Source organism: Taudactylus pleione, unplaced genomic scaffold, assembly GCF_031769625.1.
Source record: "Taudactylus pleione unplaced genomic scaffold, aTauple2 ptg000033l, whole genome shotgun sequence".
Classification (NCBI taxonomy): domain Eukaryota; kingdom Metazoa; phylum Chordata; class Amphibia; order Anura; family Myobatrachidae; genus Taudactylus; species Taudactylus pleione.
Window position 1 is genome coordinate 601,619 of NW_028284435.1, and position 27,847 is coordinate 629,465.

General features: G+C 39.5%; 2 protein-coding genes across 4 annotated transcripts in view; one reads left to right on the forward strand and one right to left on the reverse strand.

Moving 5' to 3' along the window:
- The window catches only part of BMP2K (BMP2 inducible kinase), a 191,430-nt gene that overhangs the window by 150,642 nt on the left and 12,941 nt on the right, over nt 1–27,847 (forward strand). The window contains exons 12-15 of the mRNA XM_088452122.1: nt 327–422; nt 4,645–4,817; nt 12,590–12,750; nt 25,359–25,460. Coding sequence (XP_088308248.1) covers nt 327–422; nt 4,645–4,817; nt 12,590–12,750; nt 25,359–25,460 — 532 coding nt within the window. The remainder of the gene's footprint in view (nt 1–326; nt 423–4,644; nt 4,818–12,589; nt 12,751–25,358; nt 25,461–27,847) is intronic.
- The window catches only part of PAQR3 (progestin and adipoQ receptor family member 3), a 106,334-nt gene continuing 89,874 nt past the window's right edge, over nt 11,388–27,847 (reverse strand). For all 3 annotated transcript variants that reach the window (XR_015871384.1, XR_015871386.1, XM_088452125.1), the window contains one exon: nt 11,388–13,457. The gene's annotated coding sequence lies outside the window, so the exon portion shown is untranslated. The remainder of the gene's footprint in view (nt 13,458–27,847) is intronic.

A 27,847-nucleotide genomic window follows, 5' to 3' on the forward strand; every position in this document is an offset into this window, starting at 1 on the left:
AGGGCTGGACTGAGTGTTAATTGGCTGCACTACAGTTTACAAAGGTTGATGATTAAGTTACTTGACCTGTCTTATTGAGATCGTTACAGTAATTGCTCTTTACAGAGCAATTTCCCTGGGTTTTGGAAAAGCCATAGAGAAATCACACTTTCTTCTTTGTAGCCTCACAGCAACTATGTGAAATTTGTCACGACGTTCAATTATTCAGCAATGTGGTGCTCACATAGTCACAGGAAAGAGCTCTAAATGATGCAGTTTTTAACAGATCACAATTAATTAAATAAAATGAGACATTCACTATGCTCACTGATTTGTGTTTTATACAGTATCAGCAGGCATTTCAGCAGCAATTTCTTCAGCAACAATATTTGATGCATTCCCTCTATCAGCAACAGCAACTTCCACACCAATATCCAGCCATGGTAAGTCTGCTTTATTCTGTCCAACAACATTTTTGTTGTTTCCTAAAGGACTTGGTGTTCTTAGTATTTCAATGAATTTCGCCTTCCTCTATATTTATACATAAATAATTATTATTTCTTTATAAGTTATTTATATAGAACACACATTCCGTAGCGATTTACAGAGCATATTTGACCATTCACATCCGTCCCTGCCCCAGAGGAGCTTACAAAGCGCGCACACATACACGCTAAGGTTATTTTTTGTCAGGAGCCAATTAACCTACCAGTATATTTTTGGATTGTGGGAGAAAACCGGAGTACCAATGCAAGCACAGGGAGAATACACAAAGTTAGGACTGTGTTAGGAATCAAACCCACAACCTCAGTGCTGTAAGGCAGTAATGCTAACCATTACACCAATCTTTTCTAAGTTGATAATATCAAATGATAATGTTGTATGTAGCAGTCTAAATTGCACTTGCTGTTATTAAAAAAAAAAAAAAAAAAATGTACATTAACTTTACTATGTTTTTTTTCTGATAAGAATTAGAACTTTTTTTAAATTTTGAATTAGTTCTTATTTAAGAAGTTCTTCAACGTACTGGGGGAGAATTATAAGTGTCCGATATGGGAGAGGAGTGGTATCAGCACACGTTATGTGCACTGATACCACTTCTCCCCCATGTATTATTGTGGGGTTCGGTGTGAAAGTACAGGGGCGCTATGCGACCCTGTCTTTATTGGTGCTGCAGTCTACAAGTTTCACTGATCGATATTGATAGCTGCAGCTATCAATATCGACAGTCACTGTCCCTACTGCGCCGGCTGCCGGCTCCGGGGGCTGCACACAAGATTTTGCAGTGCTTGCCCATTGGAGCCTCCCGGGAAGGGAGATACAGAGCTTCAGCACTAGGCTGATGTGCTGTGTGCTCAGACAGGGATCGCCAGAGGGGGGAGTTTTCACTCCCCCAATTCGGTAGATGAGAATTTCATACATCTCATCGGTAGTGCTTCCTGCTTCGCCACTTTCTCTTCCCGGGTGGCTCCAATGGGCATGCGTGAGATCTCGCAAGCATTGCTGTTTGTTACATGATCAATACTGAATACTGTTAAATAGCTGTGCAATATTTAAACAGAATGACAACTGGGCTACCCGGGTTGTTTAGATGTTCTTCTTTTGCACCTGCTAAAGCGTCACTGATAAAATATTACCCTGTTCAGACAGATTAGCCATAGTTTTATTCCATTTGTTTTAAGCACTCAATTACATGAGAAGCTCTTTAAGTTTCCTTCCAAAATGTTTCCTGTTTATTAAGCAGGTATTACAAATATGGCACCGCTGAAAACAATAACATATATATCATTTTCTCTTTTTTTTTTCGTCAGTGCCACTGTGTGACTAGTGCAGGGTAGGCATCAGTGGTTCCTCAGTATTCAGTGATCAAGGAATGCCAGGATTTAATCCCATCTCCCTTCCTTTCTGAATGCCACCCGAATAACCACAAGTTTAATTGAGTCCCTAAAGTGTAAACCTTTTTTACTGTATGTACAGTATCTATAAACTGTATTTGTGGAGCTTCTTTCCAAAAGGTACCAAATCCCCCCCAAAATGTAAAGGAGTTCTAGGTGACAGCACATTGTTGGCTAGGTGTAGAATTCTTTCCAGATACAAACTACCAATTTGTTCTAAATCCCTTTGGTACAGGGTTTGGAAAATTACATTTTATAGCAATAAGTACCACATCCAGGAAGAGTTTCAGCAAAAGGTACCAAATCCTGTTTGTTTCATTGGTGGAATATTCACCTTCCCAGCACCCCTTAACACTTTCATCCACTCTATCAGCTGCCATAAAGATCTTCCCACACAGCACCCATCAACCTATTCACCCATTAACCCGTTCATCCCAGCAGGCTGGATGCCGACGCTTACCTTACCGGCACCAGAATACTGACGCTGGTCAGAATCCCGGCGCCAGCATCCCAACTGCCGGGATGCCGAAGGTAAGTAGCGGTGTGGGAGGGTTAGGGGTAGGCACTAGGCGAAGGGTAAGGGTTAGGCACTAAGGGAGGAGGGTTAGGTTTAGGGTGTGGGGAGGGGAAGGTTAGGCTTAGGCACGAGGGAGGGTTAGGGTAGGGAGAGGGGGAGAGTTAGCATACCAACCAACAAATGTCGATATGTTAACCCTGCCAGGATCCAGGCGTCGGGATTCTGACCGCCTGGATCCCGTCTGTCGATTCCCCATTCAGCACCTAATAACTTACCTCCCACAGACACACACATACATACATACATTGATATATGCCTGCAGGCAGATCATTTGGCATTGTGGTGAAAAAGCTTTAGAAAGATGAAAAACATCCTTTAATCCCAAAAAGTATGATGCAGTATTTGCAAGTCTGGCAAGAAGTAGCACAATATTCAGTACCAACCACAAAAAGGTTCAGAATTAGTGAGGCTAAAAGACTGACAATTAAGGCAAAGTCAGGTTTGGTTGGACTTTTTTCTGCTTATAGTGTGGAACCTGACTATCAACACAAGATGATAAGGCAGGACTTGAGATATGATCTTGTGATAGCAACATAAAGGAAGTGCAGTGTAAAGGTGGGTATACACCTAGCAGATATATCTGTAGATGATGGGTCGTTCATACACACTGAATGACCATCATCTTCCAGGCAGCCGCGGGTGCCCCCTCCCTGTGGCTGCCGCTGCATGTGTACTGGTGGTCGGCAGATCACCAGTACACACTTGCCGATGGACAGATATGTCTGCAGATATAACTGTCCATCGGTTGTGCAGCACAGCCAATGTGATATGTCTGTGAACGACGTCGTTCACAGACATATCGCTGGTACACACTGGCCGACGGCGCCAGATATATTGACCGATCAATTGATCGCCCAATATATCTGTCAGTGTGTACCCAGCTTAAGAGTCATGTGCAAGAGGCTAAAAAGAAAGATATGGTGGCACTGCTAGTAGACATGGGGTACAAAGATGTAAACCAGTTGCCATTTTACAAACACACTGTAGAGGGTAATACAGAAGTGCAAGAAAATGATGATAATACCTCAGGTGCTTGTGATGACAGAATAATATCATTATGTTCATTGTGCAGAGAAATAAAGAACATGTGTTAACAGGAAAGTGACCTTTCTTTTAACTTAAAAAGAAACTATATAGAAGGGAATAATGCTGGGCATACACTATACAATTATCGGGGTGATCCGCCAGATATCTGTGGATTCCCCCGATAATTGCACTGTGTGTGCGGTCGACCGAGAATAAAATATCGATCGGTCGGGCATGCTGGATTGTCCAGCATGCCAGTCGGATGCGATTCTATGTTAACTATCGGCCACTTCAGGCCGTGTTGCCCAGCCACAGCCGACAGACAGACATTTCCCCTGTTCCTTCCCATGGAAGCAATGGTGAAATGTCTCCTCCCCCGGGGGTGGTGCGCAGATATCAGGGCCAATACACTGAGAGATCTCACAGCGTCAGCCCACGATATCTGCAGGATGACAGGCTGCCACATAAATTGTCTGTCGATTGGACAGGTATTTTATCTGGCAGTGTATGCCCAGCATAAGTAACATAATAAATAATACTTACAGTACAACGTTCTTTGTCGCGTAATGGAACTACTTCTACATGTTTTTTTAAATTGAAGATTCATGCCAAAATGTAACAAATCCTGATTTGTTCCCAATAGCTGCTACATCCAAATTTATTTGTTGAATACCTCCATAATAAAGGGTGACATATGTAAATATGATGTTTGGCACAGAAAGAATCTATGAGCAAAGAATGACCGAGATTACTTCAATTGCAATCCTCAGCGTTGTATGTTCTCCATTGCTGTAAAACTTGTTCACCTGGATTTGTTTTCTTTTGGAAACAAGCTCCACCTTTAATAAGTGAATATATGCCATGTTCAAAGTTCTAACTAATACGTAACGAAAACTGTTCAATATTTAGTGTTACTTTCAAATATAAATTGATTTCTGTGGTCAGTATAAAATACAATTAATAGGTTCCATAATTTTGGAAAAGTATTTGCTTTTCAAGGGGGCTGAGGATAACCTAGATTGCATAAGCAAGATTATTTTGCCGACATATTTTTTTTCTCTGATCATAATTTTTCCTTTTGTTACAGGCTGTTCATTGTAAAACTTTTAAAACTATGTACACATTCTAAAAAATGCCAAGCTCTATGTATTATATGTTTACTCACAGGTTCACCAGTACCAGCAGGCACAAATGCAGCAACAACAGGCCATGCTCCATCACCAGTCCCAGCCTCAGCAGTACCTGACTTCTCCTCAGGAGTTCACGGCAGCCTTAGTGTCATATGCAGCTCCCCACCCTGAGCAAGTGGGAACAATGAGAAACGTGTGTAATACAAACATGTAAGTTACTGCTAATCTTGTCGCAATTATAACAGACAAAGAACCACAGTATTATATATATTCTCCAAACCTGTGGTGACATTTAAGGGAAACCTACTTTCTTCTCTCACAGAAACTAATGAGTAAAATAAATTCAGGTAGATTTACAAATATGAGATATATACATTGTTCTCTGATAAAAGATGTTTGGACAGGATAGATCAGGTAGGTGAGGACACTAATATTTTAGAGGTTACTAGTACATAAAATGATAGTTCTACAAAGTCATTTTCAGGTACAATGTTCTGCATATTTGTAGTTTAATTTTATGACTTTATTTTATGTAGTTAATAAAATCTATATGCACTTCTGCTGAAGGATGCATAAGCAGGGGATTATTTTATGGTCAGATTTTATGTAATTATGAAAATGACTTGCACTTCTGCCAAAGGCTGCGTATGCAGGTAATCTATGTTCATTCATAGCATCCAGCTTTATGTAACCTCCCTTTTGATGTTTAACAGAATTGGACAACGTTTTAATGCATGTTTTACTCAATAGTGTATATATAATAATGAATGGGCAGTATACTCTTACAAAGGAATACTTTTTTTTTGTCTAGTTTGCTTACATTTTAAAGTATGAGATCTTAAAATGTGTCTTAAGTCGTCCAATTATATAAGAATTTTTCTTCAAGCATTTTTGCTGCTGCTCTCTGCAGTGGGATTTATTTAGATACAATATTGTCTTTCCTGACTTCTGTACTCTACTAAAATTGTTTGCATTGATAACACACTGTGCAGATAAGTGTTTAGTAGTGCGCTATAGTACAGTTTAATTACTTAGCAGTTGGCTGTCCATCAATTGGATTACAGTTACAGATGTGTCCTCATACACCTAGCATCTACACACCATACAGCGCAAAACTAAGGCTCCGAGAAGAGTAGTGCATCGGATTTTTCTTTTAATTAGTATTGCAGACTCTGGGCCTGATTCTGACCCGCTCTCGAGCGCTGAGCGCTCGCAAGCGGGTCGATGGTGCCCAAGTGCGCATGCGCGAGACCCGAATAACGACAGCCAAGCCGTCGTTAAGGGTCTCGCACCAAAGGGGGCGTACTGTCGATGGTGATTGACAGCACGCCCCCTTTGGTGGGCGTGCCGGGGGCGTGGCTGCCCAGACGGAGGCGTTCCCATGGGAACGCCTACCGTCTGGGTCCGGCCCCACTGACATCACTAGTGATGTCAGTGGGAGTGCTTTTGGCAGTGATAGAGCCAAAAGCACTCCTGGGCTTGCGGCGGCGAGACCCTACCGCAGGGTCTCGTCGCAAGCCCGATGGTCGTGATGGTCTTGACCATCGCGACCATCATTTTGGCCGCTCGCTATAGCTGTGGGTGGTCACCCCCAGCTATGCGAGCGGCCTGGAGGCCGCTCCAAAAAGGAGCAGGGACAGCCCTGATTCAGAGCGAGCGCTCTGTCAGAGCGTCCGGCTCTGAATCAGGGCCTCTGTGCACTAACTACAAAGGGCTGTAAATTTAAGCGTGTAGGTTTAGGGCACCCGGGGGGGACTTAGGGTTAGGCACCCCCCCGGGAGGGTTAGGCTAGGTGGAGGGAGGGTTAGGCACCCCCGGGGGGGACTTAGGTTTAGGCAGCGGGGAAGGGGGTGTTACGGTTAGGCACTTACAGGGGGGATTAGGGTTAGGCACTTGGGGGGGAAGGTTAGGGTTAGGCACCCCTAAGGAGGGTTAGGGGGGTTAGGTTAGTATATACTTACCTGAGGATGATAAGGATTTCCAGCGCTGCCGGGATGTGTTTTTCTGTCGGGCTGCCGCTGCCGGGAATCGAACGCCATGCGGCCGGCGGTATTTCATACCGATTCCGTCTACGAACACCCAACAGAAAATGTTGAATTACAATTAAATTTGTGTTACTTCATGCTAACAAATGAACTAGAAAAGAATGCATAAAAAATTATTTACCCCTGTTTAAATGTGCTGATTAACTTAAATCCATTTTAAAATGTCAGTTAAATTTAGATTTAATCTGGTAAACTACAAAAAAAAGTATTTGCATGTCCTGAAATAAAAAAGTGAAATGAATTTAGGTACACAAAGTAATTGGTAATCAGTGCTTTTTTTCTACCTGTTAATTATCTGAAATGGACTAGTCTGGTGATACAAGTTCCTGGGAGGATTGTTAAATATACTGCCAATGAAAGTAGAACTACAGTACTGCCTGTTTCCATAAAAAAGATGGTGAGACACCGTACTCTTGATTACATGCAGCCATTTTATATTCCGTTATCTGTATTCACACCTCTTGTTTATCCCTGCAAACCCTGTTTTGAAGGAGACCGTTAACCAATCACATCATCTTATTCCAGGAGATGAGTGAGCTGATCTTGTGGGAGGCAGTGACCTGCAAATTGCGTCTTTGGGTTACTATGTACAGGGCTGCATGTGACATTGCAGTGTCGTGTCAAATGATCAGGGGAGAGAAGTGGTAATCTACTGGCTAGAGATATTGGAAGAAACTGGGTACTCGTAACTACAGACACTAATATGACTTTTATTTATAAATCGCTGACCTATTACATAGTTCTGTACATGGAGGGGATCATGACTGGTCATAAACAAATGAAATCCAACAACATGGACAAAGACTGTAAAAGTGGCCCTGGAACAAAATAAGCTTAGTCTCAGAAGTTTGAGGAGCACATGGTACAGAAGGTAGCAGAATAAGTAAAGCAGGAGAAAATGTAGATCACAGTTGTAAGGTATTATCAGCTTCCAGTAATAATAAATGAGTCATTGGCGATGGCTTTTCTGTGCAGCTGTGGTACTGTTAGACCAAACAAAGACGGCAGAAACCAGAGATTTGATACAGGAACTAGTGAAATCTTAAAACCGCTGTTGGCAACTCATGGCTGTCCTCCATTTATCATAACTGCTGGTTCTACAGGAGGGATCTGTTTTCATTCTGCACAGCTCATCTTGTGGAGTTCTGCTATTTGGAGTAGTTTTACATAAAGTTTAATGTAAAAGAGCCAGGATAGTTGTTCCCCATGTTCTGTGGAAGCTGCTGTTACCAAGGAGGTGGTGAAGATCACCATAAGAGGAATAGAGCTTTCAGCAGCAATATTCCTGAATCAGAGTCGTACAATATTGCGTTAGCAGCTACGATTGCACTCAGTTTATATGCGAAAAAAAAATCTATTGCCACCTGAAACAGTGTGCGAAGGACTGAGCACATGTTGTTACATCCATATTCCCTTATCTGCGTTGTGTGAGAACACACCACCATCGAAACATCCGATGCACATTGGCTCTTCCCCCTAACTCTGTGCAGATTTCGGGTTCATTTTCTCTCTAAGAAGGTCTTTGAGAGTGTGATTTCGCATTTGGGAATGCAACCACGATCGCAGACACACCCTTTGATCTCCCATAGCGCGCCCATGTACCGGCCTCCTTATGAGAACACTTTGGGCCACCTCCCCGACTCCACCCAAAACTTCCATGGATCACAGTGGTCTGCTCAGAACCCTGCGATCCCGGAAACATTGTGAATGCCGTGTAAAACTACAGCTCACACGTGCACAGTAAGACGTTCCTCAGCGTTTCGCTTATGTACAGTAGCAAAATATTCCTCAACTGCGCGAACATCAGTAGAGCGTACAATTCTGAATCAGGCCCAATAACCGTTAAACTCACTTTATTTGATTGCTAATTGAAATGGTATTCCAGCATACTTTCTAAACAACTTTAAAATTAATAAAGGTGCCTGTGACCAGCTGCTGATTTAAAATATTTACTCACTTCAAAAAAATACATAATAATAAATACACATAAAAATGCCAATTCCTCCAAATTATATTAATAACAGTAATAATAGCATATGCTAATTCTAAAATAATATTTAGTTCCTGGTCATCAACTGGAAATAATCCTAATATGACCCATTCGGATTCGTGGAACTTAAAAAAAAATAAGATAGCAGCATTGAAGTTTGTTAGTATGAGCAGGTTAATATCAGGACATGCGGTACAGCAGATGGTTAGTAAGCCGAGGGATTGTAAAAACCAGCAACTTCTTATGGACAAAGTTCATGCATGTATTAGTTAGAATCCTCTACCTTTATTAAGAGAGGATATCTCCAAGCAATCCGTGCTTGGCATGTCTTAGCAAATGTGCCAATGCAATAATCCTGGCATTCAAAGCCAACGTGGTTGTGAATGGTACTTTTGATACCTGATGTGTCCCGCTGGTATATCTGGCGGCTGCTCACCCTGCCTCCGGTGGCGCCGAGTCCCAATGCAAAGGGACCTCCGCTCCTGTGACGCGGCCCCTCCGCAAGCCTGGAATGGGGGTGATGCGGATGTAATCCACCGCTCCCTCGTGTTGCTGTATTCCGAATGCTACTGTATGGACTTCCTGTTTACACGTTCCACCTGCATGTCACCGATAGCCAATCACTGACGCGTTTCTCTGCCCACAAGACAGGCGGTTGCTTCAGAGGGATGATCTTACAGCAGTCATAGCCTCCTTAAATACCTCATATGAAGGCTGCTAATTAATCAAATTTTGGACAGGTTGTCTCATTTATTATCCACTTTGGCTCTTTTGTGGAGACTAGTACATCACTACCATATACACATTAACCCATTCATATCAAAGATGGATTATCTCTATTAAACAGAACATAATAAAACTTAAACTTTACCATATATTATGACATTGAGGTGTGAAATCTTTTATCTTTTTCTAATCCCACTAATTCTATATTTACATCATATAACATATTTCAAAAACTAATAAATCATTACTAGATGGTAAATTGGTAGCTATAATTCTGGAACCTACACATGTTAACAATGTGATAATGTTCCTATCTATAACCATCTTGAGATATATATATATATATATTTTCCTATTTTACAAAACTTGGTTGCATTAAAAGATAACATTCTAAGTAGTTTACAATATAATTGGTTAATTTGACATTGGAGGATACTCGAGACCAGACCTATGAGTTAGAAATAACCTATACCAATAAAAGTATGGAGTACCATATGTAGACACATATAGATACTACATGAACATCATAATTATATCACATACAAAACTACTAACTATCATAAAGACTTCATAACCTGAAGGGGGAAACCATATTGCTAATTCCCAGCAATATACATAATCTATATGTTGTTGAGTTCTATGGTTTCATTCAGACCCAGGGGTTCAAGAGTCCTGAGTCTGAGTATCCAATAAGCTTCTCTTCGACAGAGAAGATGGAACCTATAACCTCCTCTATCTGTGACTCCTATTTGTTCTATAGCTTTCACTTTTATATTGGATATAGACCCCTGTTCACATTCCATTACGTGTTTTGAGAGATTCTGATGTATATTCTCTTTCCTAACATTCCTACGATGCTCAGGAAACCGTGTATTCATTGGGCGTATGGTCCGCCTGACATATTGGCGACCACAGCCACATTCAATAAGATATGCAACATATTCAGAGTTGCAATTAAGAAAGCTACTAATTTGAAAAATTTTCTCTGTAACAAATGACCTATAGTTTGTACTCTTCCTATCAGCATGTGTGCATGTGATGCACTTATCCCTTCCACACTGAAAAAACCCTAAAGTTCTATTCATAAGCCAGTTCCCACCTGCCCTATCTATCTTATTATCAAGTCCTAATTTATCACTATTGGGTTTAGTTATGGACTTCTTTTTATACATACTTTGGTGCAAGTTTGATCTTAAGACTTTCAGATTTTCTATATACCACCTTCACTGTATCTCCCAATATAGGACCCAAAATATGATCTGCCTGTAAAATAGGTGTATTCTTCTGTATAACCTTTTTGATATCTCTAGCATATGTATTGTACTGAGTTACAAATGAACAGTCATCCTTCCTTGCCCTATTGACAAATTCTTGGGTATGTTATCCCTACCTCGTTCCAACAATTCTATTCTATATTTCTTATTGGTCTCTTGTAAGGCTTTATCTAGGACCTGTGTGGGGTAACCTTGTTCTAAGAATGCTGAATACAACTTTGTTACCTGTTGATTATAACTTTTTGGATCTGAACAATTCCTTTTGATCCGATAGAACTGGCTTTTGGGAATATTATCCCTCCAACTTTTAAAGTGACTACTGGTGTAATTTAAAAAACCATTCGTATCTACCTTTTTAAAAAAGGTTTCTGTATGTATACTATTCATTGTGGCCAGGAGTGAAATATCCAGAAACTGAATACATGAAGTGCTAATAGTGCTTGTGAATTTCAAACCATACGCATTACTATTTAGTGAACAAATAAACGTGTCAATAGAAGAACGATCCCCATCCCAAATAAAAGATAAATCATCAATATATCGCACATAGAGGACCAGGTTCGCTTTCACTTTCTAAACAACCTTGTCCTTGTTGAAATATTTACTATAGGGGATGCAAGGCACTAAATATAAACCAGTATAAGAGCAGCAGCTGTGAATGTTGTGCCAGAGCCACCCAAAATGGAATGAATAAAGGAAGTAAGCCCAACCCAAAGGGTTGGCTTACATATTGTGAATGCTTGAGTTTTAAACAACATTTTTTTTATAAAAGTTCCATAATGCTATATATACTCAGAGAAGCAAACATACCAAAACACAATAATAATACAGTAAACAAATGCCATCTATTAATATCCTGTAGCATTCATTTAGCCAATTCTCAGTAGGATCTCAAGTGAAATTGGTTGAATATAGAGCAAATATAACCTAATGATGGTACAAAATCCATATTAAAAAGAGTCCACTCAGAAGAATAGTTTCTTTTCCATGGCAGGTAATGCTTTCAGAACGAGAATCGGTATAAAATTGCAATGTGTACCCACAGTTGGAATCAATGTCTCAAGCATCTCACAGTAGTCCCAAGCACTGAATTCAACACTGTAATGTGAGCCCCAGGTAGAAGCTTACTAGCAATAAAAAAAAACAATCCTAGTCCTTGTGGGTCTGTAGAGATGACAGAACAAATGTTCAGGTTCCACGAAGGTTTGTGAACTGTAAGTCCGAAGTGGGAATGGAGAGTTCAAAGAGATTGTCAGATGGACCCTTGTGCGGGTAGGGTCAGGCAGGTCTGGCTGTGGGTTCCCTTCCCACGGATCGTGATGCTGGGTGATCTGAGGGAGCTGCGGCAGTAATTACATGAGCTGCAGTTGCTGGTTGTGTGTAGCTGTTAGAACATTCCATGCAGAGAAACTGAGGCGTGTTGAATGAGATAACACAGGTGCTCTGTGGATAACCACTTTAAAGCATTTCTTCCCCTAGAACCAGGGATTTCTTTAGAAAGAAAAACTACAGATGTGTCCACATACATCTATCCTCCGCGCGCTATGCTTGAGCAGCGCGCGACTCGGTAGCACTGTAATGTAGCATTTCACATGCAGATATAGCTGCAGGCGCGCACAGAATATAGGCATGCCGCATATCCTTTTTATTAGCAGAAGCTGCTTGTGCTTACTATTCACATCACTATGCAAACAAGACACATTTTAGAGAAAAAGTTACAGGAAAAACACTCTGCGCTACTGAGAAGGGCTGTTAAACGCACAAGTAGGCTAGATGTATGTGGACACATATGTATAATGCCATGTGACCAGAGCCGAAAATAGTACATGGAGTTCACACTTTAAATTTTACTGACAGACATGACATACATAAAAACATTCAACATTTTTGTACTAGACATTAAAAATTATTCTATCAATATTAACACGTATTTATTTAATACTTCAGGCCTGGAAGTGTCCCGAGCAAAGAGCCTGCTTCCAGCTTACCAAAACAGCCCGGCAACAACCCCCCTGATATGTCAGGCTGGAATCCATTTGGCGATGATAACTTCTCCAAGCTAACAGAGGAAGAGTTGCTGGACAGGGAGTTTGACCTCCTGAGATCAAGTAAGGGGACACTGAAGGCTTAATTTGCTTCACAATAAATTGGACACACAAATCTTTCAGCCAGAGATTGCCCTGGCTTGTGGACCACAATTAAACACACAGCTTCTTTCTACGTGTCTGAGGGGCAGCATTGTGTCCTGGTTTGTTAAGAAACAAAATACGTGAAAAAAGGTCTACCAGGAACAGCCATTGATGGTACTGTAAATGAGAGCTCTTAAAACAAGTACAAGGAGGGGACTGTAGTGTGTCCTACTTGTTGTCTGTTTTTTTTCTTAATAATTTAATGAGTTATGTCAGACCAGTGATGCCCTTTGACGATGCCTGAAAGAAGAGTTGGTCCTTTTTCACATTATGTTAATGTTTGTAATGTCCAACTGATAAGTTCTGCCTCTAAGAGTTATTTCTTGTTCCCCAACATGGTTAAATAAATCTTTTCATCTTCCTCTTTCATTTGTTTTGCTTGTATGTGCTAAAATCTTTTCCTTTTAACTTTGACATGTGAATCGTTAATGCTACTTTGTCTCAAAACATTACATAATGTCAACATCTGTAGAAGTTGCTTCCACCTGTCCGTACTCAGTAACCAGACCACATCCACTTACATGGCATCATCCTTTCTAAACGTCTTAAACTGTGGATTTCATTCACAGGATCTGTAAAGAGCTGATAGATGCTGCTAGATTCATAGTGTCTCTTACATAACCAACCTGAAATCAGAGCATGTTACAAGAGTCATTATAAAACACGAACAAGACAAAATGAGTCAAGATACCCTACATGTTTAGGATCCAGATGTTTAAAAGACCATTACAGGAGTCTCAGTGATAACTTGGATTCTTTTGGCATTATGCTCTTCTATTTCTCAATTTCTAGTATTTTCTGCATTTTAATATTAAATAAACAATATATGTGTTGTAAATAGTGTAATGTGATCATGTAAAATATTTCACTTACCGATAAAATAATGGTAATATAATAGATATAAATGCTATTAATAACATTTGCATGTAAATACTAATACTTAACATTAACACATTTTTTAAACTGTTTAATTCATGAATTTATATGACAAAGTGTAAAAGGTCAGCTTTATAAGTAGAAATCAGGTTTGTCTGTGGTTAGTAGGTTTGCCCACTTGATGGCAGCAAAATGTACACATTATCGTTGTTGCTGAATTACCATATTCACTTTAGTAGTCATTTTATAATAGTAATAATAATGCTTATTATTTTGCTCATAACTTTGGGTACGGCTAATCTATGGATTTTGCTACATTTTACTGAATTCTCTATATACATACATATACATTCTGCATTAAAATTGGGGATATATTTACTAAAGGTTGATTTTGTATTTTAGGGTCTAAATCATACATTTACTAACATGATTATTGACATTATTTTTTTAAACAATGTCAAAACTCATCTGTTAATAAATGTGTGGTTTAGGGGTATATTTACTGAAAGTCGATTTGGGTTGATTTTTGGTCAATGTTGGCCGATTTTTGGTCTGCTTTAATCCGGGTCTAAATCACACATTCCCTTTTAAAGATGATTTTTTGATATCATTTAAAAAAATTAAAAAAATCATCTGTTAGTAAACATGTGATTTAGACCCTGAAACACAAAATCGACCAAAAATCGACACAACATGGGCTTTTATTAAATATGGTCTCTTTAGGCACATTAATTCTGTTGCTTCACAATAGAACCGCACAGGAGCAGTTCATTGCAATAAACTGTATGATGTACAATATTTTATAGGAAAGGTGGGCACTTGAACTAAAGTATAAGACCTAACTTTTATTATGTATATGCATTTCTGCTCGACAACTCCTGGGAAGGCAAACAGAAATGTGTGAAAAGTCTATGATATGGGCCATTTGGATGCCCTAACCAGGACTCTATATGGATTTAGCCACTATACACAGCTAAACCCGGTCTGATTTGGCACGACAAGCGCAATTATTAATGGACGCACAAAACAATTGAATCGCCCCTAAATATAGTAAAAATCGTGCTAGAAAATGGAGTGTGTGGGGCGAAAATATAAACATAAAATGTGTGACAAATGAAAAAATTACAAATACTAAAAGTATTCTCCTCTGTCAGAATTACATCAATGAAATAAACAGTCCACCATAAATATGTGGAATTAAAACAACAATATTGCTAAACAAAATGCTTTTATAGGAGAATCTAAACCAACACAAAAATCACAGCTGTAGGTATGATTGACAGAAAGCACAGACAAGAGATGTGAGTAGTCTTAAAAACATCAGTAGTTTGGTAACAAAATAAATGTTTAGTTTATAAGTCTGTATGATCAGGAAGAGAGAATTGCTGCACACCAGATACTTTACCACTTGTTAGAAAATTTACAAGGAAAGGTTTGGATTTCTTCATTGAGACAGTGGCGGTTGGGAGTATAAGACATTGCTGAAAATCAACTGCTTGCATCCTGATACTCGGGAAAAGGGATTCTTAGTTGAGGAGCTTAGATATTTAATGTATATTTAAACTAGTTTAATGGTGGGAGCTGAAATAATAGTAACTTTCTGCTTCACTAAACATGAAAGGTATATTGTAATTGAAGTCGCTTGAAGCATGTGAAATGCTAATTGAATAAGACGGAAATATAAAATAAATATCAACTAGTCAACACTAATAAATAGCCTTCCCAGAGTATTTCCTAAAACAAGTGTTCTGTACATTAATCTTGCTTTTATACTACAGTTGCAGACATGTAACTACATTTGCATAAATGCGTGTGTTTTAGACACAATTGACCCATCAGATGCAGCCATCCTCATCTGTTTGCAGCTTACACCAGAGTTTTACAACCCAGAAGTCAGGTCCCTGCAAGCAGCCATATTTCTCTTTTTGCCAGCCATCTTGGCAGTGATTAATGTCAGTGCACCCTACTGTACTTAGGAGCGTGTAGACGTGGCCAAACATCCCCTGTCCTGACCTTTTGATGTAAGGAATCGCACTCGATGCATATTGCAAAAAAACATACAAGCGTACTTAAAAAACAAGTTGCGGATGAAAAAGTTGCAACCTAGTTCTGAATAAAAATATTGCCTGGAACAATCAGTTTAATTGTCATTTGTAATACAAATAAATTTGTTGACTTTTATGGGCCAATCCAAATACCTGCAATTTACTCAAGGGTGTGAGTAAGTGTAACCATGGGGCTGCATACAAAAATCCACAAATCTGGGGCAAGGGGGCTGTGATGATGGATGGGGTTTGGGTGTTCCGATGCTGCTGCCGGCATTTACACGTGTTGGTGTGAGTTACTTGGATTTACCCTTTAGGGTGTTGAATACTTTGCAAGCCACTGTATAAGTAATTCTCAATTTGCCTCTAGTCCACAGGTTCTCAGACTCTGTCCTCAGGATCCCAAACATTGCATGTTATCCAGGTCTTCTCACAGAATCGCAAGTGAACTAATTAGCTCCATCTGTGGATCTTTTAAAATGTGTCAGTGAGTAATGACTACAGCTGTGCACCTGCTGGGTGACCTGGAAAACGTGCACTGTGTGGGGTCCTGAGGACAGAGTTTGAGAACCACAGGTCTAGTCTATTTAATGTATTGCTGATACGTTGATGACTTGATTATGATTTTCTTTAACGTTCTTAGTGGTCATGATCACCCCATTAGGATGACAACGGAGGTTAAGCCAGCTTCCAACACTATTAAGGTGTGTTGGTCACAAATGAATGTCCTTCTCACCATTAATATCTATAACACACCAACTGACTGCAACACCAGAACATGTGAATAGCAGTATTTCTCATTTTTGCTTTAATGAATGCCATCATATTGGAGTATTATTTTTCAACATTGCTGTCATGTCTATATATAGGACAGTTACAATCAAAACATCCCTACTTAGAGCATTTCAGAGCAAAGAGAAATTTGGACAACTGGTACTTCTGAAGATGCTTTTAGTCCAGGGGTTCCCAACCACGTTCCTCAAGGCACACAGTCCAGCTTTTAAGCATAGCCATACTTGAGCACAGGTGACTTAATAAGTACCACAGTTTTTGATTTAACCATCTGTGCTCAAACATGGATATCACTAAAACCAGGACTGTTAGTGTGCCTTGAGGACCGAGGTTGGGCATCACTGCTCTAGTCCTTTATTAAATATGTATATGGAAGTTCCCATTTTGTCACCAGGTGGCGACGTGTCATGACAAGTCACTTGAAGAGTGCTACAGTTGTTCAGTGTGTCTCCATTGTGGTTAACGGCACTTTCCATAAGAATAACTGCATTTTCTATAGCAGAATGTAACATGTCAGATGGAATAGCCACACATCTAATGCTGTATTTCAGATCTGTCAGGGTACTGTATGACATCCTTCCCAATACTCCTGGTTCTTCTAAAAAAAAAATCCCACAAACAAAAGTTGCTGATGTTAGATGTCGGAAATTAGCAACTGATGACCTGTTCTTCAGAAAAGTGTGCCCTTAACATTTACTCTTCAAGTGATTTGTATCGCCATCTGGTGACAAAATGTTATCGGGGTTGTCAATCTACGTACCTGATAATCTTCTTTGCTTATCTAGTCCTCTGCAATTTCACATGCAGTAGTAGTTTTTATTATCGCTCATATCAAATTAAAAAAGAAGCAACAGCGTAGTAATCTTTAAGTAATCCATCACGCAACATATGTACAAGAAATAAAGTGAATTGGAACTTATCTGGGATATTGGATAGTGCATTCCTGTACTAGACTTCCAAGCTCCTAGAGAATCCTGAAGCCATTGAGGTGTTCAGGAATCACTCAAGTTAAAGATCACAATTGGGAAACCGAAATGGAGTCCACAGTGCTTAAACAGCACAAAGGAGGAGGTATTAAAGTTTATTTAAAAAAAAAAAACTAAACACTCATCTGATTCCCAAGCATTTCATCCTTTGAGTGCTTCATAAGGATGGATAGGTCTTCTGGCTAATGACTAATGGATAAATTAATTGATTTGGTCTCAGAACTGGCTGTTTGGAGTTGCGGTCTGCACATATACCATAATTGACACTAAGGACCAAAATAACATGATGTAAAGGTATACATTGCATCCGGAACTGTATATAGTGTACAGGCGGATCGTGCATCACTTGAATGCCAGCCATGTCAATGGAGTAGTGAAACCGCATTAGAACTATCCACCTCCCATCTGTAGAGTAGAGTATCTCAGAATGTGTACCTTATTAAAATCAATGAAAAGCTCATCAAGGAATCTTATTTGCTCTAGTTACAATCCCTCTAGGAACATTTAATAGATCACCCTTTTTTGGGGAAAAAAATATCAAAATAAGATAAAAGGCAATAGTGTAATACTGTGTAAAAACATCAATTTAATGTTACAAAAGCATATATTAAATTGCAGTTAAATTAGATACGTATATCTTATTTGTTTACACCACTGGATAAGTTTCTGGACCAGATTCAAGTCACATTTGTAAGGGCCCCATGTATTGCTCAATGGCAAAAAAAACTCACATAGAAACATGGGACAGACAAAAAAAGACCGCTCCCCCCATATCTGTGGACCCCATCACCCTTGATAAGGTGATAAAAGATGAAGTCACTAAAATGTGCCAGGGAACTCCTGACATGTTTTGTACAAAAAACCTCCTCAGTTGTGATGCCTCAAGATTCTACCTGCAATAGAGTTCAGTGTCTGTTCGGATCATCTGAAAACCAGAAATTACATAACTTTTTCCCTTACTGTGTGTCCTGAATATGACATCACTTTCACCTGGCAAGCATCACATCCACCAGTCCGTCTATGTAACAGAAAGTGCTGAACATAGTCTCTATTAGGATTCCTTCTTGTTATACACTGCTGTTTTGGTAAAGGTTGTTATTACAGCCAAAATATTGTTGATAATTAATAAATGATGCTGCATCATATTGTTGAAGATGGAAATAAAATAGTGAACCTAAACATTGCCATTATTTACTATGATCATAAAACTGTACTTACACAAGTGGACAACATTTATATTAAAATACAACCGCTATATCTCTAGAACATCTCAAAATCAATACCCATATGAGTAGCGGACATATAATCTTTTATTACGTAAAAAGAAATGCATTGAAATTATACCATATATAAATATCTTGCCTATAACAGGACCATAAGATACTTCAAACATTGGAATCTATAATGCCCATTTTAGAATGACCGGAAAATACAACAAATAGAATCAATATTAAAAATTAAATCAATTAATGGGGAACTTTCAAACCATAATTATTTTGTTCCTGACTGATTTTCTCATCTGAGCAATTTCTCTTTTGTTGTATAAAATTTGGAAAATGTAATATTGTTTTCCCACTAAACAGGTGATAACTCTTGTAAAGGCGCTAACTATTAGTATACACCTGTTTGACAAAGGTTATAGTGGCCACCTTATCAACATCAACATCAGCTTCTAGTTTTAGGTCTTGGTACTCAAAACTTTAAAACGTAACATATTTTAAATGTAAATTTTGGAGAGAGATAAAGTACCAACCAATCAGCTCCTAGCTGTTACTTTACAGGCTGTGTTTGAAAAATTACAGGAGCTGATTGGTTGGTACTTTATCTCTCTCCATGGCTTAGTAGATCTATCCCAGTTTCTTCTCTTTTAAAGTGTTCAATTGAGGCTTGACATCTATTGTCAACCATTTATAACCTTGTTAATTAAATCCCTCTAAACATTTTAATAAAGAGGTGGTATAACACACAACATACGATCATCAATAGGATTTGGTACACTTTTAAAATGGAATACATAACCAGTATTTTAAAATCTCTAAATCCTGGCAATCTTGGATCGTCTTTTTTATTCATCGTGATTTACCCTTATTATCCCACCTCATTTAATTTTCTTCACAGATCTTATCTAAAAATGCCCTCCTTGATCCTAGCGCCCCTTAAGTGGTTATTAGACACACTACACTTTTTTTTTTTTTTTTTCTCTCTCTCCTGCTCCCCTTTTGTTCAATTATTTTTTTTATAGCACATATTGGTATCGTATATTCTCCAACATGTCTGCATCTTACATAATTTTCTGCTTTCTTCTGAAATTTCTGCATTCTTCTCCTGGTGCATACTATTAATTCATGTGTGTACTGTGATAATTTATCTACTGTGTCCCTTCTCTAACCTTCCTTTTCTCTTTTTTTTTTGTACCCTGTTCTAATAATCTTTGAAAACCAACAAAAAATATAATCAATACAGTTAGTTACAATTATGTACAATAGTTTCCCACAAGGGTAGTAGTTAATAAAGAGTCTATATTAGTTAGCACACTTATTTGAATGTGCCTATCCGTCACTGCAGTTACTGTATTTGTACAGTATGTTTCATTAAAAGAATAGTGTATCATTTATATGAACCCTTACATCGCTTTATTTAAACTGTACTATTTAAATAGAACGACCATTCTATATTAACTATTCTATAGTTTTACTATACCGTTTATGCTGGTTACACATGAGATAAAATGCAATATTGTCAAATATAGCATGAAGAACATTTTATGCTACACTGTTTTATATTCATTACTAAAAAAAGATGACCCACATTCATTAAATAATTGTTTTTCATTGTTTAATGTTATATGTTTGTGTTACCATTACTGTATTTTCACATAATGTATTTAGTATTGACACAGGCTAACTAGCAAATAAATATAATTTTACATATGTACCTGTAGGTATAACACATTTTAACCATTGCAAATTGAGATGTCTACTAACTAAACAATGTGTTTCGTAGTACGTCTCATAGACTAAGTGGGAAATGAGGCCCATTGTGAGATATTTCACAGTGTATAGTCACACTATCTGGGATCCTCCCCTGGAAATGTTGGGTGTTCGGCCACGGCAGTGACACACTGCCAGATGCAGCCGACCAATGATCGGATCAGTTGGGCATGTTGAAAGATTTTTCATGCCCGACTGACCAATCAACACTGATCAATCGAGGCCTAACACCATGCAATTACCGGCACAGTCCATGGATCTAGGCGATAATTGCAGAATGTATGCTCGACTTAAAGCAAAAAATAGCAAGTAACTTTCCACCTTGGTGTAACCATGTTTCACTACAGATAGGGCAGATTTAAAATGTGCAGAGAGATTTAGGGGTATACTTACTAAAATGGGTTTTTTTAGAAGTGGAGATGTTGCCCATAGCAACCAATCAGATTCTAGCTATTATCGTCTAGAAGGTGCTAGATAAATAAGTAGAGTGATTGGTTGCTATGGGCAACAGCTTCACTTCTTAAAACCTGCACTTTAGTAAATATAGCCCTTAGATTTGGGAGGGACATATCCAATCTGAAATCTAAATTGCTGTGTAAAAATAAAGCTGTGTAGCGTTTGTGGGCTACATGCAACAGCAGACAGAATTTATACTGCATGCAAGAATAATAAAGGTATTTGCACCCCTTGCAGTGCAACTTTGTTTATTCAGGTGTACAGTTACTTGCTCTTTTTGCTTTACTCCCATCTCAGAATCAGGCCCTTTATATCTAAATGATAACATCAGCAATATGTTAGTCCCATGCAATCATTACATCTTTAACTGTTTTTATGTACCCACCAAAACTGCTAAGAAACATGGATAGATTACCCTTTCTGTAAAAAAACAAACAAGAAACCATTCCTTTCAGTGATTGTGGTGAGCAAAAAAATGTGGGTCCTAGGGACCCCTCGCTTTAAAAAATTGGTGTCCTACTCCACAGTTTCTGGGTCCCATCACATATTATGGGGGGTGAGTGCAGGTTAGGGAGGAAGGATAGCAGCTGGGGCAAGGAGGAGGATGGGAGTAGGCAGTGTTGGCGGCACGGAGAGTGTAAGGGTAGATGGCAGCTGGTACAGTGCTGAAGGATGGGGTTGGGTAGACAGTACAGGGTGTAGGGAGGGGGCAAGAGTAGATAGCAGCTGGGGCAGTACTAGGAGGCAAGGAGGGAGTTAGGGGTAGACAGTACTGTGGGTGAGGATAGATAGAAGGGCAGCTTAAAGTAGTAGTATCAGCTGGCCCATCCCACCCCTACCTTCACTACTACTATTGTTTGCCACATGGCAGTACCCCCTTCTGGCCGCCTGTCTGTCACTCTTTCCTGTTAGAAGGAAAGAGTGACAGCCCCTCCCTACCTGCCACAGCACCATAGAGCCACCTGTTAATCTGCAGCACCCACACCTGCCAACGCATCAAACCAATCCCCACCCGCTTATTAAATTTACTTGAATAATCCTCCGTGTGTCGGGGCTGTTTGTCCCTGTGGTGCCCGATATGAGAACCAACTGGAATGAATATACAAACCAGCAATAGAGCTCAGAATAAACAGAAATACACAAGTACAAACACTTTTAACTACTTGCAGACCTTGCTTTATTGAAACGGCATAGGATGAGGTGGTTGTGATCACTGCTGTGTGAGGTACAATTGTGAGGTGTTTAAATGTCAACAACTGTTGAAAAACAAAACCAGACAAACAGGACAGGAATGGAAGTTGACAATTGTGGAAGCTTAGCCCAGATGAAAAAATAATGTTAATGTAGCACTAAATACTTGTCCGAACAGCTCCTGTTGGCCAGCTCATACTGTCATAGTGCAAGTAATAACAGTCAAGAATATGAGGATCCACTGGCACTAGCACTCATAGAGTGAACAGATAGACATTAGTACAAATAAACACTAACTACTTGCAGACCTTGCATCATTGAAACAGCATAGGAGGAGGTGGTGGTTGCTAATGCTGAACTATTTTAAAGCTGGACCTGCTCTCCCGATGGGTGCCGGGGTCCCCTGACCTGTCCCTGTAGTGCCGGGTTCTGCATCCAGGACATGCGCTAAGGTATAGTTCTCCCTGGCCGGGTCAGGGAGACCTCAATCATTTAAGCAGAAGCAAGGGGATTGGCTGTGACAGAGCGCGTCCCCCGGGACCCACCCACTCTGCACAAGAGAGTCCCTGGTGCTAATTTTCGGGTAAAATACACGCTATAGTGTGTACTTGCGATCACTGTTTCTTTTGTTACCTTTCTGTCTTCTGTTACTTTTTAAATTGTATGTCCCCTTTTTATAGAAATAAATAATTATGACAAATATTTACTTCATCAACCCTAGTGCATTTCATATATGTTCATTGCCCACTTTATTAAGTATTATTATCCTTTATATGGTGCCGCAAGTGTTCCGCAGCACATTATAGAGTACGTAAACTGATAACTGAACAAGAAAGAAGTAACTTACAGTACATTACAGTGCAGGACAAGGATATGGTTTATATACATTGCTGCAATAGTGATTAAACACTCACAATAAGCAGCAGGGAGTTAGCAGTCAAGTGTTAGGTACCCTTGTGGTGTAAGGAGTAGCACATAAGAGAAGAGGTCCCTGCTCGAGAGGTAGACAGACAGGCGTGACACAGAAGGGGTGGATAGGGAGGAAAGAGCATGAAGTGGGTTAGCATGAGAGCTGGAAGGCCTTGATGAAGTAGTGGGTCTTGAGAGCCCATTTGAAGATTTGTAGAGAGTCTGATGGGGAGAGGGAGAGTATTCCAAAGGTAGGGAGCAGCACGGGCAAAGTCTTGGAAGTGGGAGGAAGTAATCAGTTGGCAAGAGAGGCAGCATTCATTTGTTGAGCGAAGTGGACGGACGGGAGTGTGAAGGGAGATGAGGTCAGAGATGTAAGTGGGAGAGGATTGGGTGAAGGCTTTGTAGGAGAGTGTAAGAACCTTGAATTGGCATCGGAAGGGGAAGCAGATGTAGTACACCTACTTGTTAATGCAATAATAATAAGACATGTAATAAGACAATCATATGGGAGCAACTCTATGCATACAATCCTGAAGATGGTCAAGAGATGTAGTTGTTCAGACTAAACACCAATATAGAGAAAAAATGTGATTGAAGTAACTTTTATTGTTCAATGAATGATGTTGCCAGATGGGATGTTTACAAAAACTACTGATTTCACCAGGATCTTCACACGCAAAGGTCTCCAGAGTTACAGAGAATGATGCACAAAACAAAAAACTGTCCAATGAACAGGCAAAAATATTGAGTGAGGTTAGAGAAGAATAGCCAGACTAGTCCAAACTGACAGGAAGGCGATGGTAACAAATACCCATGCGTTACAGTAGTCATATGCAAAAGAGTATCTCTGAATGCACAGCACATTGAACCTTGAAGTGTCTGGGCTGCAGTAGCAGAATGCCACATGGGTTCCGCTTCAGATACCTAAGAACTGGAAACTGAGACAACAGTGGGCACAAACGCGCCCAAACTGGACAGATGAAGATTAAAAGAAAACATTGCCTGGTATGGCAAATTTTGATTTCTGCTGCAACATGCACATGGTAGGGTCAGAATTTGTCATAAACATCAACCGGGTTGGGAACGGTATGCCGGCGGTCAAAATCCTGACAGTTAGGATACCGACACCTGTCGGTAGGTATCCTCTCCCTACCCTAACCCTCCCCCCCCTAGCGCCTGAACCTAACCTTCCCCTCCCCCCAACCTCGCTACTTACCTTCAGCATGCCGGCACTGGGATTCTGACAGGTGTCGGGAATCTGGCGTTGGTATTCTAGTGCCGGCACTCCGTGTGCTGGGATTCTGAAAGTATCCCACGACTCCATGGATCTCACCCTTGCCTTGTGATGACAGATTATAGTGTACTAGTATATTCTTCCAATGTACTTCTCAGTGCACTAGTATATTCTTTCGATTTACTTCTCAGTGTACTAGTAATTCTTCCCATGTTCTTTGCAGTGTACTAGTATATTCTTCAGATGTACTTCTCAGTGTACTAGTATGTTCTTCAAATGTACTTCTCAGTGTACTAGTATATTCTTCAAATGTACTTCTCAGTGTACTAGAATATTCTTCAAATCTACTTCTCAGTGTACTAGTATAGTCTTCAAATGTACTGCACCTAAACTAAGCAAATACCATACTGTACCATTGAAAGTAATAGATAAATTACCTCTGAGATGGTGTTAAAATATTGGTGTACTTTAGCTTAAAAAAAAAAAATCTCTGAGAGACTTGCAAATTAAGGAATAGGCACATACCATATTATTCTATGAATTATCAGAGAACTGATTTGTTTGCAGTTAATATTACTACTAATAGCAGAGAAAGGTTAATACTTGAATGAAGGAAAGAAGTGGCAAAGCGTATGCTGAATGACCTGAATACTATTAGCAATCTTGATTCATATTTAAATATATAATTATCTCTCGTGTTGGCAATGCAGAGGAGTGTAAAATAAATCTAAACTGCTGTGATTTTATACTATTATACTGAAACCAAACTCGCCTATTTTTTATTCATTTATATATTTTTTCTTTTAACTTTGTATGTGTGTTTATATATAAAAAATTATTATTTTTTTTAAATCACACATTTTGCAATATATACTTGGAGACCTGTTCTAGACTATCCATTTTTTCCTTGATAAGAAAATCACTGTTATGTTTTCATTATTTTGCATTGTTTTGTTTATTTTATGAACCAATTTATGTTCCAGACTAGCATGCATGTCTCCATTTTTACTTTATTTTTTGTTATGTTTTTCATATTACTTTGCAGATAAACCTGAGGAGTGCAAGACACCCACAGTTACCATTCTTGCTGCACAAAGCAAACATTCCGAAGATGCATTTGGTTCTATTCCATTTATTTCTGCTTCAGGCAAGTGCAGCTGTTTAGTACAATGGGGTGACTACATATAATAAAGTTTATAACTAAAAATAATTCTACTACATTGGCTTTTGCTATTCTAGTACTCTCAAATTCACGATGAAAAGTCTACATACAGTAGTCCTCTTTATTTTGTAAATGTAATCCTGTAAATATAGTTATCCGGAGTGCATAGGCTTGTGTAGGTGTTAGAGGGTTTTGCATAATTTTGGAACATTGTACCCAAAACATGTTTAATTACAGTACATTTAAAATTACACTTCTTTACTATTAATCCCATTGTGTTTGTGTATGTGTATATATATATATATATATGTGTGTGTGTATAAAAAAATCGGTCTTCCATATAGAAGGAGGCGGCACTCATTTGGACTTTTTCTAAATTATATATATAAAACAAAACAAGTAACACTTAGACGACGGACGTAGACCAAAAAGTCCTTGGCTGTTGAATGACTTCAACACACCTGTGTAACAGATTAGTAAATGTCCAAGAGGAGTTTCAATGCTGGACTTTAATAGAATTCTCCTTTCACTGATGACTTTTGAAAACCTTCAATGTAGTTGCTGGATAATTCCCAAAAAGATTCTAAAAAAAGACCTTCTCACTAAAAAAGACAAGTGGCCCAATGGCCTACCATTAGATTCAGTAGAAAAAAAAAATGGTTTGTTAAAATTTTGTGTCAATTGACATATATTTAATACACCATTATTGATTTTCCATTGCCTTAATAGAGGAATGTAATATATGTACTGCTGCTACCCACACAGGGCTTAAGCATATTTAGCAGGTTCCTCACTTCAGACACTTGGGGGTAAATTTAGTAAGAATTGGGAATGACCCGATTTTCAAAGTGATTAATCTCGGCATAATTCGCCTGAACTCGGTAAATTTGGTAAAAAAAAAAAAAAGTAAGAATCACCCAACAGGCGATTTGTTGAAAAACGAGTTTGCCGATGGTGATGTAGATCGAGATTCTCTGGTGATTTTAAAACAAGCTCGACTGAGTTATATCACCCGAGATTGCAGTGATTTCTCTCAGCACCACTCTCCCTAGCAAGCAGCCTACACATATCAGTGAGATATGTGTAAGTTGCTTGTGTTGTGCCTGTAATAAACAGGTTAATTGTAACAAAAAAATTACGTGAGGTCCCCCTCCAAAACACTAACCAGCCCTGGACTTGCCATCCAGTCATGGTTCTTAAAATTACAGGGAAAAAAATGTGTTGGGTACCACTGTAATTTAAGAACCAGCACCAGGGACAGAGATGGTTTTAAATATATGGAGAAAAAAATTGGCGTGAGGTACCCCGTATATTTAAAACCAGCCCTGGACCCTTGCTAATGGGGGACTGATGCCACAGCCAGGGGTGCCCTTTCAGCGGGCCCCCCAGCCGCAGAGTTGGGGACCTCTCCAATAAAGGGGTCCCCCTCTCTAGGGCACCCCTGGCCTGGGCTGATAGCCCGGGGCTATCCCCGCCACCTCTGGGCGCTGGGTTGATATTGTTAGGTGTAGTGTAAAAATGTGAATTTTCATCATTGCCATTACAGTGGAACTACAGGTCCCAGCAAACCTCCCCTGCATACTGGTACTTGGAGAACCACTAGTACCAGCATGCGGGGCATTAAGGCCCCACTAGTACCTGTAGTTCACCTGTAAAGAAAGTTAATAAAACACACCGTGAAATAAAGCTTTATTGCATCCATAAACACACTTACACATACTCACTTGTTTCCAGATGTTCCCGTCCCCTTGTCAACATAAAGTATTCAAACGAATTACCTGTTAAAAAATATCCAATACTCCCCTTTATTTCCCACGATGTTCTCCGCAGAAATCCAATACTGGCTCCGGATACACAGTAACAACATGTTTCTGCATGCTGTTACAGTGCGCTAATGACAGTTCGTGGGAAAGAGTTGACCTTAGTCCCGGGACGCCAGCCAATCAGCGGCGGCTAACATTAGTGGCCGCTCATTGGCTGGGACTCGCGTGGAGGAGCCGCTCATTGGCTAAGTCCATGTGGGTCCCAACCAATGAGCGGCTGCTAATGTAAGCCGCCGCTGATTGGTTGACGTCCCGGCAATAATGAGAGCTCAAGCCCTGAGTTCTCATTATTGTTACTGTATCAACATGCTGACGCGTGTTGATACAGAGTATCCGGGCCCCTCTGGATTACTGCGGAGAATTCCGTGGGACAAAAGGTGAGTATTGGAGCTTTGTTTTACAGGTACTTCAATTGGATACTGTACGTTGACTAGGGGATATGAACATCTGGTACCAGGTGAGTATGTATGTATAATAAAATTTTATTTTGACGGTGTGTTTTATTTACACATTTCTTTACAGGTGAACTATACGTACCATTGAGCCCTT